This window comes from Chinchilla lanigera, unplaced genomic scaffold (genome assembly GCF_000276665.1).
Source record: "Chinchilla lanigera isolate Chin_1 unplaced genomic scaffold, ChiLan1.0 scaffold00115, whole genome shotgun sequence".
Classification (NCBI taxonomy): Eukaryota; Metazoa; Chordata; class Mammalia; order Rodentia; family Chinchillidae; genus Chinchilla; species Chinchilla lanigera.
The window spans coordinates 4,327,225-4,343,039 of NW_004955516.1; the positions used below are offsets into that span (position 1 = coordinate 4,327,225).

The 15,815-nt window shown below is 41.2% G+C and overlaps 1 protein-coding gene across 1 annotated transcript in view; it reads left to right on the forward strand.

Moving 5' to 3' along the window:
• Positions 1 to 1,061: 1,061 nt before the first annotated feature.
• The window catches only part of Maob (monoamine oxidase B), a gene marked incomplete in the record, with an annotated part of 145,134 nt that continues 130,380 nt past the window's right edge, over positions 1,062 to 15,815 (forward strand). The window contains 1 exon segment of the mRNA XM_013506932.1: positions 1,062 to 1,297. Coding sequence (XP_013362386.1) covers positions 1,252 to 1,297 — 46 coding nt within the window.

The following is a 15,815-nucleotide window of genomic DNA, read 5'->3' on the forward strand; positions in this document are numbered from 1 at the left end:
GTAACGAGTTCTTGGAGCTAAGAACTCATAGATGGCTTAATCCACTTGACAAAGTTGGAGTCCTCATGATCCAGTCGGTTGCCCAAAAGCTTATCAACTGGCAGCCAAACCTTAAAACCAGCGAATCTTTGGAGAGGAATATTTTGGATTCCAACTACAACACCAGAGTCCCCAGACCCACATCCCAGAGTCACATAAATAACCTGACATGCTTGTTTGGGGGAACTCCGAATCTCACTCTGCCCATCCAAGGCTTCCTCCCTGCCCCACCCAGCCTCCTGGATCCCAACCTCAACACCTTCCCTCCCTGCCTCCCCTCTTTCTCTCCCCCCTGTGTGTCCTGGGAGGTGGTGCTGGTTATGAAATTCAGGGCCCGGTGCATGCTAAGTAAGTGCTGTCCTACAGACCTACATCTCCATAGCCCTGGTGTTTTGATCACTTGCAAAAGTGGGCAAATTTAAGATACCTTAAGTGTTGCATTCACACCGTTAGGGAGGCGCCTTCCTCACTTTCACAGGGGAAACCAGAGGGAAGGGACTGTCTGGAAGCTGGGAATCCTACCTGTTATCAGTCAAGATAATGGTAATATTGTATGGTGGACCAAAGTGAGACTCTGAATCTTCCTGGTTTTTATTATTATTACTGTAAGTTGATACATATTAATTGCGGGTATTTATTGGGTACAACGAGCTCTTTGGGTACATGGCTTTCGTTTTTCTTTCTAGCAGTTTACTCACTACTTTGTCTGCCTTCCCCATCTGTTAAATGGGTTGTAAGACTGGACAAGAATCACACCTGAAGCCCTTACCACAGTGCCTGGTACTTGGAAAGCACTGTGTTTTGATTTGCTCCACGGCGAGGATTAACTGGGGAGCTGGTGGAAGACACTCCAATCTGTTCCCCTTCCTCTAGGCTCTGTAGTGCACTAGGAAGACTGATCGGAAGATATCATCCACAAGACCGAGGAGTGGTGGCTCTGGGGAGGGACTCTGAGGTCCTAGGTCACCTCTCAGCAAGGGCTCCTGTCCTTCCCAAGCCTGGGCGGTGAGGGCGGTGGAGCTGCGGGTGGGGGCGGGGGCCGTGCGCTCCACCCGGCTGGCGCGTCTGTGGGCAAGCGGGCGGGGCCGGCCATATAGCGTCTCGCCCGCCCAAGGCGCTAGTGCGCGGGGCAGTGCGCAGCGGGCGGGCGGGGACAGAGGCCCGAGAGACGCAGCGGCAGGCACCCCAGCGGCCTGGAGCAGGGCGAGCACCATGAGCTACAAATGCGACGTGGTCGTGGTGGGGGGCGGCATCTCAGGTCAGTGGCGGCTGCGTGCTGTCTTCCCTCCTCGCCGCACTCGGACAGGTGGCGGCCGAGGGAGGCGCGCGGGGCGGCCGCAGGGCTGAGGCTGACCCCGGAGCCGCACATTCTCGGCGCACTGGCGGGGATCCAGCGGCGCCCACGCGCCGCACGGCGAACTCGCCCGGGGGCGGGGGGATTTAGAGCGCCCCTGCACAGAAGCCTGAGGACTGGAGGCTGGTTGAAGCTCTGGGGCTAAACTTTGAATTTCTCTCCCAGAAGGCTGCCAGGCCTGCGCTTGCTGGAATTTATGCAGTAAGGGAAACGGAGACAGGCAGGAGACACCTGTTGGGGACTGCTGCAAAGATAGTCCTTCGCTTCAATCTGACCTAGACACTCTCCCTCACTTGGGGCAGGCAGGCACATATTGCTGCTCTGGTGTCGTGAAAATGGCTTTGAACAGGAGGAAGCGGTTGAACCCAGGTGGATCGATTACCAGAACCCTTCCAGCCTCCGTGGGTTCTCTCTGGTTCCCTGATTGTCACGGGCCTACCCGAGCCTGTAGGGCCTTCTTGGCAAGCGCCTCTTCTCTTATCCACCCTCCTTTGCCCTGTTTCCCCTCCCCCCCGAAAGCACAGGGTGGCCAGGCTACAACTAGGCTCTCTGGTACAGCCCATATTTGGCAAGAAAGGGGACAGACTTTGCTCCTTCAGCAAGGGAAGGGGCCAGTGGGTTCAAGAGGGGCCCTGAAAGTCGGAAAGGAGAAAGAGAGTCAGTGGGGGAACTTGCCCTCTAAAGAGGATCAGGCAGATTATACTGGGGTGGAAGGCCCAGAAGGAATAAGGTGGGCTCCCAGCATAGCCCATTTAGCAGATCCCTGGGGGTGCTTTGGCCCTCCTGGTAATTGAGAAGTAATTCAGCCACCTTCCAAACCCAGAAATGTGTGGTCTAAGACTCATCCACACCCAATTTAAAGCAGCCTCCACCAGGAGCAGGCGCCGGCCTTGCTCCCTGTGAGCAGGGCAGGACAGAGGTGGACATCCTGTGCGAGGAGGGGAATCCCAGGGTTGGATGCTGGGAGCTGCCCCTGGTCCTGTGCTACTGCCTTCCCTCCAGCCCACCTTGCCTTTGGGTCAGAGCTCCAGCTACTACCTCTGTCCAGCAGCCCTGGTGAGCTCGCCTATGCTGGGTGTCTGTCCTGGGGCATGGATGCATAAGCACAGCCCGCTGAGGTTCACCAAGGCTGTATAGAGAGTCAGTTTAAAATATATATATATATTTTTGACATCTTTTTTCCCAAAGGAGCTTGGACTTAAAAGCATACATACCGAGATGTTTTAGAAAGTATTACTAAGCGGGTCTTGACACTGTTTTTGCTGAGCACCTCCATGTATGAAAACTGAAAGCTTTCTTTTCCTAAAGTTCTTTTCTTACCCCAAGTATGCCTCATGGGTTCAGATTCTTTTACTTCTCTCCCATTATGTTGTATTTTTGATTGATACATTAAGCCTTCCAGCTCACTCAAATTATTTGTGTTAGACTTATGCAGAAGAGGGATATAAGGGTTTAGCTGTTTTTACAAGGAGTGGTGAAGCTTCTGCTTTCACTCCCCAAATCTGTTCAGAACAATAGACTGATGGGTAAACCTGCCTTTCTTGATAGCATTGCATGGAATGGGCGTTGTTCTAAGAACCAAGAAAGCAGGGTTTCAAGGTTCAGCCATTCTCCATTGTGTCATCTACAAGGAGATGACACCATTAGTTATAGCTAGATTACAAGAGGGCATGCAAGACAGTGTGTGTGCAATAGCTTTGCAAAGTCTAAAATATTGGCATGGGGGGCTGGGGATGTAGCTCAGTGGTAGAGCACTTGCTTAGTATGTGGGAGGCATTTGTTCCATCCCTGGAACTGCAAAGAAAAAAAACCCAAATGTATATAAATGCTATCTGGGCATTTTACACATTGGGGATATAGTGAAGTGGGAGAGCACTGGGTTTTATTCCCAACACTGAAAAAGATAAAAAAAAAAATCAACTATGGCACAGGGTCCTATAACAGTTTTACTCATTTATTTAAACAGTAGGCTTCATGGAAGACTGTGGTAGGGGATTAAAAAACAGACAAGGTTGTCCTTGTCCTGGAAGACTTGTCAGCCCAAGAAGGGAGCTGGATACCCAAACAAGGCCAATGCAGGTATTACAGTTAGAAAAGAGAACTGACTTCAGGTGTTCTACTCCTGCACAGTAACAGTGACTATAGATGATGATAATGTACTGTATATTTAAAAAAACTAGAAGAAAGGATTTGAATATTTTTACCATGAAGAAATGATAAATGTTTGGAGAAATAGATATGCTTACTGTGGTTTGGACATTACAAAGTGTATACCTGTATCAAAGCATAATTACCTGATAATTATGCACAATTTTATGTGTCAATGAAAAATAACAACAAAAAGACGATACAGGGTAGAACAAGGTGGTGTATGCCACAGGAGGGGTCTCTTCATTATTTATTCATTCAGTGAACACTTACTCCCTGTCCCACATCCTGCCCCAAAAGGAATAAAAGATGAATTATATAGGGCCATTGCTCTTGGGACCCTCACAAATGATAATGGGAGACAGAATCATGAGCAATTAATAACGAATGGCCTATTATAGGTGCTTCAGTAGCACTTGTAAAATGTTCTGGGGAAGGTGATTGGAGAGAATATAAAACTCTGAGAAAATCTAGGAAGTCTTCACAGAAAAAGTGGCAGTGAATTGAATCTGAAAGATTAAAAATGAATTCACTAAGAGACTAGATAACAAAAGCATTTTAAGCTAAACAATTTGTATATAATCATAGATATGTGGAAGAACATGATAGCATGTTAGGAAACCTTAAGAATTTCAGTGTTGAAAGTTGGGAGGGGTCTGGTGGGAGACAAAATTAAAAAGGCCAATTGGGATGAATTGAGGGGAGGCTTGTACGTCATCCCAAATGTTTGACTTCTTTCATGTTCAATAAGTGGTGCTGGAAATGCTTCATTGACAAACTTATGTGCATGAAATGGCTGGGTACATGGAAATGGTGTTAGTAAAAAGGGAAGTAAAGAGAGAGGGTAGGTTTGGGGAAAAGACAGGACATCTGGAGTTGGAGGTGCTGGGAAGACAGCTGGGAAGAGAACTCGAGCAGTTGAGAATGTGGGGAGGCAATTGGAGTCACAGAGGGGTATGACAGAGAAGTTTTAGCTGAAGCCCCTGCATGGGATGAAATGACCAAAACCAAAACTGTAGAGCGTAGAATTTTAGAATCCATAAGTGCTTGACACAATGGTTTATGTTTAAAAGTCTTTGGATTCCACCCTAGTTTTAAAACTTTGTTAATGGTTAAGCTTGGGACATCCTGGTAATTATCTGATAATTTAAAAGCTGCCAGCATATTTTAATCACTCCCTTTGGGATAAAGAGATACACTGGGAGTATAGCTGGTTAATGTACAATTTTCTTTTTTGATGTTTAGAAAATTCCCAGGCAGTTGTAGAAGAGCATTTCAGTATTGTGTGTGGTATATAAATAAATCCCTACTGAAAGCTATCCAAGGGACAGGCCATTTCCTGAGATTGGTAGAACAAACAGTGCTTCTCACATGTAGCTGGCCAGCACCCTGCTGCCTCCGTCCCCAGTCTCAATTTTTGTGTTTGGGTTGGTGGAACCATAGGAACTATCTTTTGCGACTCTGGAATGGATCTTGCTCAGTCATCAAAATACAAAGCTGAAAAAGGGCAACACGAAACAGAAAGTTTTTGCAGGGCTTGGGAGAAGTGATTCAGTCACTTGAGGGATGCAAGCACTAAGTTTGAGGTCCGTGTCACAACCAGGCTTCCAAATTGTAACCAACATCTGGCATGTGACGTGTGGACAGGAGAGCAAGCCTGGCTGCTGGCTGTTGGGACTGGTCTGGACAGGGAGCGTCAGAGACAGCTCATGAAGGGTCATGGAGTTGAAGGGTGCTCTGGGCAGATGTGGTCCCAGGTATTGATGGCCAAGCCTCCTCCTCACCTTTGGTAAAGAAGCATAGAGAACTTCTCTGGACCCCTTTCACTCACTTCAGTGTTCTAAAAAAACAGGAACTATGTAGCTATGCTTGGAATTTTGTATATCCCAGTCAAGGAGAGAACAGAGAAGCAACTTGGCAGTATTAAAGCAGCACAGGCTTTAGTGGCAGCCTGGCTGTGAATCCCCTTTCCTACACTTTACTATTGTATAACTAACCTGGTATATTACATAACCTCCCTGTTCTTCAGCTCATTGCTTTTCTTCCCCCACTAGATGGTTTAATGATTGACAAAAATATACAAAACTACTTAAAACAGAAATGCTTTAGAATGTGTACCGTGAACTCAAAACTTCACAGTGACTAGGGAAGGTAAAAGATCTCCTCAATGAAAAAAAAGCAAGAGAAAGTTTGGATTTAGAAAAATCAAGACAGTTGTTAAAGAAAAAGTTTAAGTCAACATTGATTTTTTTTCCCTATAGTCCTGGGGATTAAACCCAGGGCCTCACACTTGCAAGACAAGCACTATACCACTGAGCTACACTCCAAGTCCTTATCTCTCATTAAAATGGGATTCATAATGTCTTCTTGGCCAGCTCTTTTTAAGGTTTAGAAGAATGCACATGCCAGACCATAAATGGTGGCTACTATGGCTTTGTCTCAGAGTTACTTTACCACTTAATTCTTATTTGGTTTCTAGATTCTTTTCTTTCCTTTTCAAAAAAAAAGTTTCAGTGAGATCTTTATAAGATAGATTCCTCATCATTGTGCTATAAAAATTATTAACAGTCTGTACAATGGCAATAATGATTTTAAAATCAACTTTTATTTTTCTTTTTATATGCTTACTTAAACCATAATTTTAATCATATAAATTTATGCCGTATCATGTGATAAATGAATACATGTATGCACTGTGTAACATTCAAAACAGGGTAGTTAACATTTCCATCTCAAACACTTAAATCATTTTTGATTAAGATATAATGTACATGTTTATGGGTGATAGCGTGATATTTCAGTACCTGTATACAATATGCACTGATCAAATTAAAGTGATTGACATTGTCATCTTTTTACCATTCCTTGTTTGGGGAGCCTTCTAGTTTCTCTTTTCTAGTTATTCATAAAATATTTAATAGATTATAAAAACTACTGTACCAAACTTTTTATTTTTAATTTTTTATTTTATTTTCTTTATATTCTGGGGAGTGCACCCAGGGCCTCATGTATGCTAGGTAAATGCTCAAGCTGGCCTCAAACCTCCAGTCTTCCTGTCTCAGCCTCCCAAGTAGCTGGAATTAGAAATGAGAGCCACCATGCCTGGCTTTATTTTTTAATTGACACATAGTAATTGTACATGTTGAAGAAGTACAGATAATTTGACACATGCATGCTTTCTTACTTTTTCTATGGCTGAGACAAAATACCCACAAGTTAAGAGAGGAAAGGTCTATTTGGTTTATAATTTGTAGAAGTTTTAGTCTGTAGTTGGCTGGCTCTTAGGCAGACTGGCACATGGCAGAGGGGCACCAAAGAGGGGAAACAGTTCAATGTAGACAAAGACAGCAAAAGCAACAAGAGACCTTAATAGTGTCTTTTTGCCCCTTTTATCTTATCTAGACTATTTAGGGCAGGTAGCATTCACACTGTTAATCTTAGTGCCCTTGAACCTAGCATTGTGTTATGAATTAATTTTAGCATCACACACTCTAGATCCAGCCACCTTTGAAAAACCCCCACCTAATGACTGCATGAGGCTTTGTGGGGACATCCAGACACAAGCCATACATTCTACCCCTGACCCCTCAAAGGCTCATGTACATTCCTTTATGTAAAAGGTATTTAGTTTATCTCTAAGAATTGCTAAAATCTTAAGTTTCAGCATCGCTGAAAAGTTTAAGTCTAAAGTCTTCTCTGAAATTTAAGGCAAACTCTTAGTTGCAAGCCCCTGTATAAATGAAAAGAAAGTTAAACACTTTTAACATTTAATGGCACAAGGTAGACATTATAAAAGTTACCAACAGGGGGCTAGCAAGGAATAGGAACAAAGCAAGACCAAAATGTAGCAGGGCAAACATTAAATCCCACAGTTTTATTTCTAGCATCGCTGGCACTCTGGGACAAGTTGTGAACTCCAAAGGGTTCAGGTGGCTCTTCCCCTATGGCACTGCCTGTGGTTGTAGCTCTCATGGCTTTTTCTGGGACCAGCTCTGCTCCTTCTTTGCAGTTTTCCTTAAGCTACATTCTTGGCTTCTCTAGACTTTAGGGTTCTCTACTGCACCTTTGTCTTTACACTCACAGCTTTACACATTGCCCTCTCAGAGACACACTGTTTGGCCTCTCAGGCCTTTTCTGAAATCTGGGTGGAAACCTTTTTGACCCCACGATTCCTGCATTATTTTTGCACCTAAACCCAGCTCCACATGGATGACGCCAAGGTCTACTGCCAGCTAGAGCAGTAGCCAGGCTTTTTTTTTTCTTGACTGTAGGTGTCCAATACCTATGAACCAAATCTTGAGGAACAACTTCCCTAGGTCACCACCATTCTGGAACATGGTACTCTGGGGCTTTCTTTTTTAAAGTAGTCATTTACTTTTGTAATTTGGAGGCTGCAAAAGGTGAAGTCTTGCTACTTCTTGTGATGCCCTCAGGCCATCTTTTCTAGTCTCCTGTTTCTTCTCAGCAATCAAGATCTCCTCTGCTTTATCTTTGCAGTTCACAACTTTACTAGATCTTCCCTGTTGGCCAAACTTACAAAATTTTAAACCGTTTTTCTGGGCTCTTTGCTCTTGATTCTCAACATAAATCTAGCTTAAAGCCCAACAGAAGCGCTGCCACCTTAACATTAGACTGCCTTGAAATTTCTTTGGCAAGATTAATTAGTCTGCCATTCTTAATCTTAGTGTTGGGTAAACTCTCTGGACACAAACAAAATGCAGACAAACTTTCTGCCAAGGTATAACACACATCGTCTGGAGTCCAACAGCCAGTGCAGTCCTTTCTCCCAGCAGAAATGTCCTGAGTCTGATCTTTGCTGGCAGGATTTCTATCAACCTTCTGTTTTTTTGAGCTCCAATTAGACTCTCCCATCAAGTATTGCCTGAGGCGTTCCAGCTCTTCTTTTTCAGCTGGCATCTCTGAACCTTTCCAAACTCTTCCCTCAATGCATTACCGAAGGCTTCTGAGTCACATGCTCAGGAATAGCCATAGCAATGACCCACCCCACTTTTGGTACCAAATTCTGTCTCAGTTACTTTTTTCTTTGCAGAGACAAAATGCCCAACACTGACAAGTTAAGGGAGGAAATGTTTATTTGGTTTTTCAGTTTGTAGAGTTTTCAATCCATAGTTGGCCTGCTTCAATGCAGGGTGGCACATGGCAGAGGGGCATTGCGCAGGAGAAGCAGTTCATTGTAGGCAAAGACAGCAAAAGCAACAAGGGAATTTAACAACATCTTTTGCCCCTTTTATTTTATCCGGGCTACTTAGGGAGGGTAGCACTTACACCCTTAATCCTAGTGCCCTTGAGCTTAGCACTGTGTCATGAATCAATTCTAGCATCATATACTTTAGATCTAGCCACCTCTGAAAAACCCCCATCTATGACTGCATGAGGCTTTGGGGAAGACATCCAGACACAGACATAACACATACATTATATGATCAAATCAGGGTAAATAGCATTTTCTGCTCCTTAGCCACTTATCATTTCTTTGTAGTGGGAACCTTTGAATGCCTCTCTTCCAGTTCTTTATAAAATATATAATAAATTGTAAAGTGTAGTTACCCCACTATACTGTAGAACACTAGAATGAATTCCTCCTGTCTAATTACATTTTGGTACTGGTTCTGTAACCACTTTCCCCACCTCTCCCTGCCTTTCCTAGCCTCAGTGGCCTCTAAGCTTCTATGAGATCAACTCTTTTAGCTTCCACATTTAAGTCTTTTGGTGCCTGGCTTATTTCACTTAACATAATGTCTTCCAGCTCAATCTTTGGGAGTAGAAACAGATATTCCTATTATCATTTCTTCCTTTCCACCAACCTCTAATTTTTCTAGATGTGAGATAGGTATTAGGTGGCAACAGGGTGCTGCCTGGTGAGCAGTCTCAGGAGCTCAGGCTTGCCTCAGTCTCTTCTCATTAGGACAAATTTTAGAAGCTCTAGATCTGTATTTCAGCATTACCCAGCCTGATTGCTATTCCAGTTCTGACCTGGTTCTTATTCTAGCTACTTACCTCTTATCTTAATTATCATAGAAAATGGGTGCATTAATAATAAATTATACTTTTATTTCATAATATTATTTAATCATAGTAAGTAATAAAAGAGGTAACATATTGAATATGGTCTCTATGCTGGACAAGCTGTTAGGAGCTTGACTTCACAGCAGCTCTGTGCGGACTCAGGATAATAATACCTTATTCCTATGTTTGGTTCTCACATGAGGCACCTTGGTGGGAGGAGCTTGTTGGTGGTCTATGTGTCAAATGTCACTAAAAGCCACAATCTCTGGGTTTTTGTATATCCTCAGAAGTAACCAAGGTAGGCTTATGTTGTGACTAGGCCACTGACAATGGCCACAATGCCCTCCCCCTCTGTCTGGGTGCTGAGGGCCAGGTTCCCTGTCCAGCAAGGTTAGTGAGAAAGTACAGTGGTTAAGGGCATGATGTCTTCACTGGTTCCACCACTAATTAGTTGTGCCACCTTGGGTAAAATGGCTAACCTTCCCATGTCTTCATTTTCTCATCTGGAAAATGGGGATAATAATGGTATGTAAGTGATATGGTGATTGAAATGATCAAAAACAGAATGTACACCAAGGGCATGGAATGGGGCTTGGTATCTGCAAAGCACACAATAGACATTGGCTGTTATTGTTAATCAGGCTGACAAAATGGCCACTTACTCATTAGTGGTTTGAAGAAGTGGTTTGTGATACCAAACCTGTTAGAGACCGAGTGCCCAAACTGTAACACAAAACCCACTTATTTATTGCGAAGTACCAACACTACAGTTAAACCTGAACACCAACGTTTTATTTAGTTTAGATGAAACAGCTGTTATTCGATGCTCTGCTGCTTGGGTGACTTGGCTCACATGCTCACACAAAAGGCTCTGCTGTGTACTGTGGCACGTGTGCCATAGGTTCACCACCTCTGCACTAACACATGCATGTACACAAGTGTGCGCAGAAAATTATTCTGTAATGGACTACTACTTCCAAATCCTGCTTTCTTGCCCTGTGTATGATTTCCTAACACAGATGATATAAGGAAGCCAGCAACTAAATTTAAGAAAAAATATTATAATCTCAGTACTCTGGAAAGTTGAGGTAGGAGTATCACAAATTGGAACACAACCTAGACAGCTTTGTGACTTAGCAAGACCCTATCCCAAAATAAAAAAAATTTGAAAGGGCCAGAGATATAGCTCAGTGTGAAAACTATGGTTTCAATTCCCAGGACTACAAAAAGAAAAAGAAAGAAAGAAAAAGAACCAAAGCTTAACCTATAATTTTTAAAATATTGTATTTAACAGATAAATACATCAGACACTCTAAAAGCAAAACATATTGCTAAAGATTGCGACTGAGCTGAGGATTTAGCTCAGTGGCACAGTGGTTGCCTGGCAAGCATGAGGGCCTGAGTTTGATTTCTGGGACCAAAAAAGAAGGATTGTGATTGAACAGCTCAACATTCAATATTTATATTCCTAAATACTTTTTCCCTTTTGGTTTTCTCCCAAAAATAATCTGAAAAGTTCCATGATAGTTTTATAAGTGAATCAACTAATTCTTCTGTTATGAAAAGAAAACCACATTTCTGGTTTTTTTTTAATTTTAAAAATAAAGGAGGAAAACATTAACAGACAGACAACCTTTTACAAAATAGCAAAAGAACAGTACAGACAATACAGAGTTACAAACAAAGTGGTATGAAATTAACAATGCTTGTTGTATTACATATTGATATCTTCAAAGTGGTTTGTCATGAAAACAGATAGAGACATGCAATATTGATCAATCAAGGACTCATTGACAGTTTCTTTCACAAAGAAATAGAAGACAGTAGAACAACTATGTTAACTATCCTGTATATACATACATACAAAATTTCTCCATCTTTTCCTTCTCTTTTCCCACATCCCAGTTGCCCTTTACCCTGGAGTGTTTTCCTATCATTTCACAACGTCTATCATACCTCCTTGTTTAAATTAACTCTTTCAGGTTTTACACTAGTGAAACAATGCAGTGCTTGCACATGTATGTTTGATTTACTTCACTTATGAGTATGTCTCTAGTTGTGACCATTGACCTATAAAAGCCTCGAGTTTATCTTTCTTTACAGCTGAGTAATATTCCATTATATAAAAGGACCCCACTTTTCTTATCCAATCCTCGGTGCATGGACATTTGGGTTGCTTCCACAATTTAGCAATTACAAATTGTGCAGCTATGAACATAGGTGCACATATATCGCTGTGATATGATGTTTTGAGATCTTCTGGGAAAATACCCAGTAGGGGATAGCTGGGTTGAACGGGACCTCTAGACCTAGTTTTCTGAGGAATCTCCAAACTGATTTCCACAGTGAAAACCACATTTCTGTATGAAGACTTATAACTGATTTGGTGCTCAGCAGATTTTAATGTTAACATTGCCCCAATATTACTCAGTTTAGCATTGATTTCTGTGTTTGATTTCATCTACCCTCTGTGAAAACGTTACAGGAGAAACTACTTTCAGTCTTCTAACTCTTGCATTATCAGTGTAACCATTTCCTCTGCAACAATAATTTGGAATTTGTTCACATTCATAAGGCTGAGAAGACACACACATTGAGAAGATTTCAGTAGAACATTTACCTTATGCAACTGATCAGTACATAATCAAAGTGTGTTTTAAAATACTGCAACATATAAGTGAAAAATTCAACTGTTCTAATGATTCCTCCATTTTTGACAATAGTCAGGCAGCCTATAAATCAATTTTTACCACTATTTATTGTATTTTATTTCATTTTTTATTTTAAAGAGAATAAAAACAATATCAATGATATAGAACTTCAAAACAAGATGATAGGAAATTAACAGTGGTTATTACATTGCATATTATTATCCTCAAAGTAGTTGCTCAGATTATCAGATATAGGCATGTAAGATTGATCACACAGTATAAACACTAACTGTTCCTTTCAATGAACTAATTAGTGGTACAATTATCTTAGCTATCTTATATGTGTTCCTTCTTTTCTCCTTTCCCCCATCTGTCTTGGTTACTTTTCTCTGGTTGCTGAAACAAAATGCCTGATCCCCAATATTAAGGAAGGAAAGGTTTATTTAGCTCACAGTTGGTGGAGGTTTCAGTCTATACTTGGCTGGCTCCAAGGCAGAGTGGCACATGGCAGAGGGCAACTGTTCATGACAGCAGAAGATAGCAAAAGCAACAAGAGCAAAAGGGAGGAGCGGCAGCAAGTAGCCTCTTTCCCTTGCTTACACTGTATGCAAACTACACGCCCCAGGGCAGGTATAGCACTCACACCCATAATTCCAGCATTGGATTATGGATCAATCATAAACTCTAGAAGCCTGCACCCATGATTGCATGAGGCCTTGGAGGGACATCCAGACACAAACATAACACCATCCCAGTTATTTTACCTTTTTGAGCAGTTTCTGTCCCTTTCACAATGTCTATTGTACCTTTTGGATCTTATTTACTCTTTCAGTTTCTTACACTAGGGAGACAATACAATGCTTACACATGTGAGTCTGGTTTGTTTCACTTATGAATGTGGTCTCTAGTTGCAACCATCTACCTATAAAAACCTTGAGTTTATCTTTCTTTATAACTGAGTAGAACTCCATTGTACAAAAATATCACATCTTTTTCATCCATTCCTCTGTTGATGGGCATTTGGGTTTTTTTTTTCAAGATTTAGCTATTAAAAATTGTGGTGCTATAAACATGGGTGCACATATATCACTGTGGTATGGCGTTTTTAATTCTTCTGGGAAAATACCCAGAAGGGGAAAAGCTGGGGTCAAATGGGGCCTCTAATCCTACTTGTCCAAGGAATCTCCACACTGATTTGCATAGTGGTTTTACCAGTCTACATTCCCACCCACAGTGGAGAAGGGTTCCTTTTTCCTCACAGCCCTGCCAGCATTAGTTATTGGTTGATTTTTTGATGATAGCCATTCTTTCTGGGGTGAAATGGAAACTCATTGTTGTTTTAATTTGTATTTCTTGGATGATCAATGATGTTGAACATTTTTTCATGTGTTTATTTGCCATTTGTATTTCTTCATCTGAGAAATGTGTATTCATCTCAGATGCCCGTTTTTGGATTGGGTCTTTGAATTTTGTGGGCCTGAGTTTTTCAGTTCTTTATGTTCTTGATAGAAGTCCTTTGTCTGAAGGACAGTTGACTAAAAATTATTCCCAATTTGTGGGTTTTCTTTTCACTCTGTTGGTGATTTCTTTTGATATACAAAAGCTTTTTAATAGGATGAGATCCCCGTGGTTGATTCTTTGAAGTATTTCCCATGCACTTTGGTTTCTGTTCATGAACTCTGTGGCTACTGCTACATCTTCAAGATTTCTACTTACTTTCTCTTCCAGTAGCTTTACTGTTTCTGTTTTAATATTTAGATCTTTGATCCATTTTGACTTTAGTTTAGTGCATGGTGATAGACATAGGTCTAGCTTTAGTCTTCAGCATGTAGAAGCCAGTTTTTCCAGCACCACCTATTAAAGAAGCTATTTTTCTTCTAATTAACATTGGGCTGCTTTGTCAAAGACAAGGTGGCTGAGTGTGTCTGGAGTTGTGCCTACATCTTCTGATCTGTTCTATTGATCCTCAAGTCTACTTTTTGTGGGTACAATGCTGATTTTATCATTGTAGGTTTGTAATATAATTTCAATTTGGGGATTGTGATGCCTCCTGGCTTACCCAGGGTTGCTTATTCTATTCTAGGTCTCTTCTGTTCCAAATGAATTTTAGGAATGTTTTTTCTAGATTTGTGAGGTATACTAATGATATTTTGGCCAAGATTGTATTAAATCTGTATAACAATTTTGGGAGTAGGGCCATTTCCACTATGTTGGTTCTTCCTATCCCTGAGCAAGGAATATCTTTCCATTTTCTGAAACCCTCTTTGATCTCTTTTTTCAGAGTGCTGTAATTTTCAATGTATAGATGTTTGACTTCCTTTGCTAGATTGATTCCTAGTATTTCAGTTCTTTGGATGATATTGTGAAAGATGTGATTTCCCTAATTTCTCTCTCAGTGAGTTTGTTGTTTGCATACAGGAATGCTATTGATTTTTGAGTGTTGACTTTGTATCCTTGTTTTTGGTTTTTTTTTTTTTTTTTTTTTTTGGTATGAGGAATTGAACTCAGGGCTTTGCACTTGCCAGGCAGGTGCTTGTGCCACTGAGCTATATCCCTGGCCCTGATTTTGTATCCTGTTATGCTATTGAATTTGGTTATTAAATCTAGAAGTTTTTTGTGGAGTTTTTGGGGTCTTCTATGTAGAATATCATGTCATCTATATAAATCAAATTTATTCTATGAATTTGAAGAAATAATTTCTCACTTATTTCTCCAAAATTTGGGCCTCTGTAGCATTTCCATGTTCTATTGACAGAATAAAGTCCATATAATGTTTCATTGTCAATACTGTTTCTCCAAGTATCAGTAATAACAAATAGTGTACACTAGTGAATTCTACTATGTTACATTTCTTCACTCCTGTCAAGATTCAGACAATAAATGTCCGTATATTTGACTGATATATATTGCATTAGAACTTGCTGAGCTTAAATAATATATAAAATTAATAAATATTAAATTATTATAGGTAACAAGATAATAGTGTGATGCTACAGTACACAGGACAAATGGCAAATGTACAGTTGCCTATAACCCTGTATGAGGACTACCACAAACTTCTTTCATCTTTGGATTTGATGGATGTCATACTTATAATCTTGACAGTGCAACATGTTTATCTCTACTACTGCATCTCATTTACTAAATTTTATTTAAATTATCTAATTAAGTATCTCTGAACCTTTACCTGATCACAGATTTCTCAAAATCAGAGACTCTGTATGATTTCTCTGCCTCTCATATTTAGCAAAGTGCCCAGCTCACCCTCACAGCCCCTAGACATTGAATTAAAATAGTAGAATCCCTTGATGAGGACCACGAGTTTTTGCAAGCTCTGAACAAAGGGAAGGTAAATCACACAGGTGGAAACCTATTGAAAGGATCGAGCCAATTTTGTCTCTCCTAACAGAAGGGGGATAATGTTTATGTTAAATACAAGGGCTTTGTGGACCTGGAACTTGAGTTCAAATTCCACCCATTCTTCTAAATGTGCAGGTTGGGCAAGTTATCTACTTTTTCAACCTCAGTTCCTTACTTATAAAGTGTAGGGATGGCCCTGGGGCTAACTCCAGGATCTATCAATAAATGTTAACTTT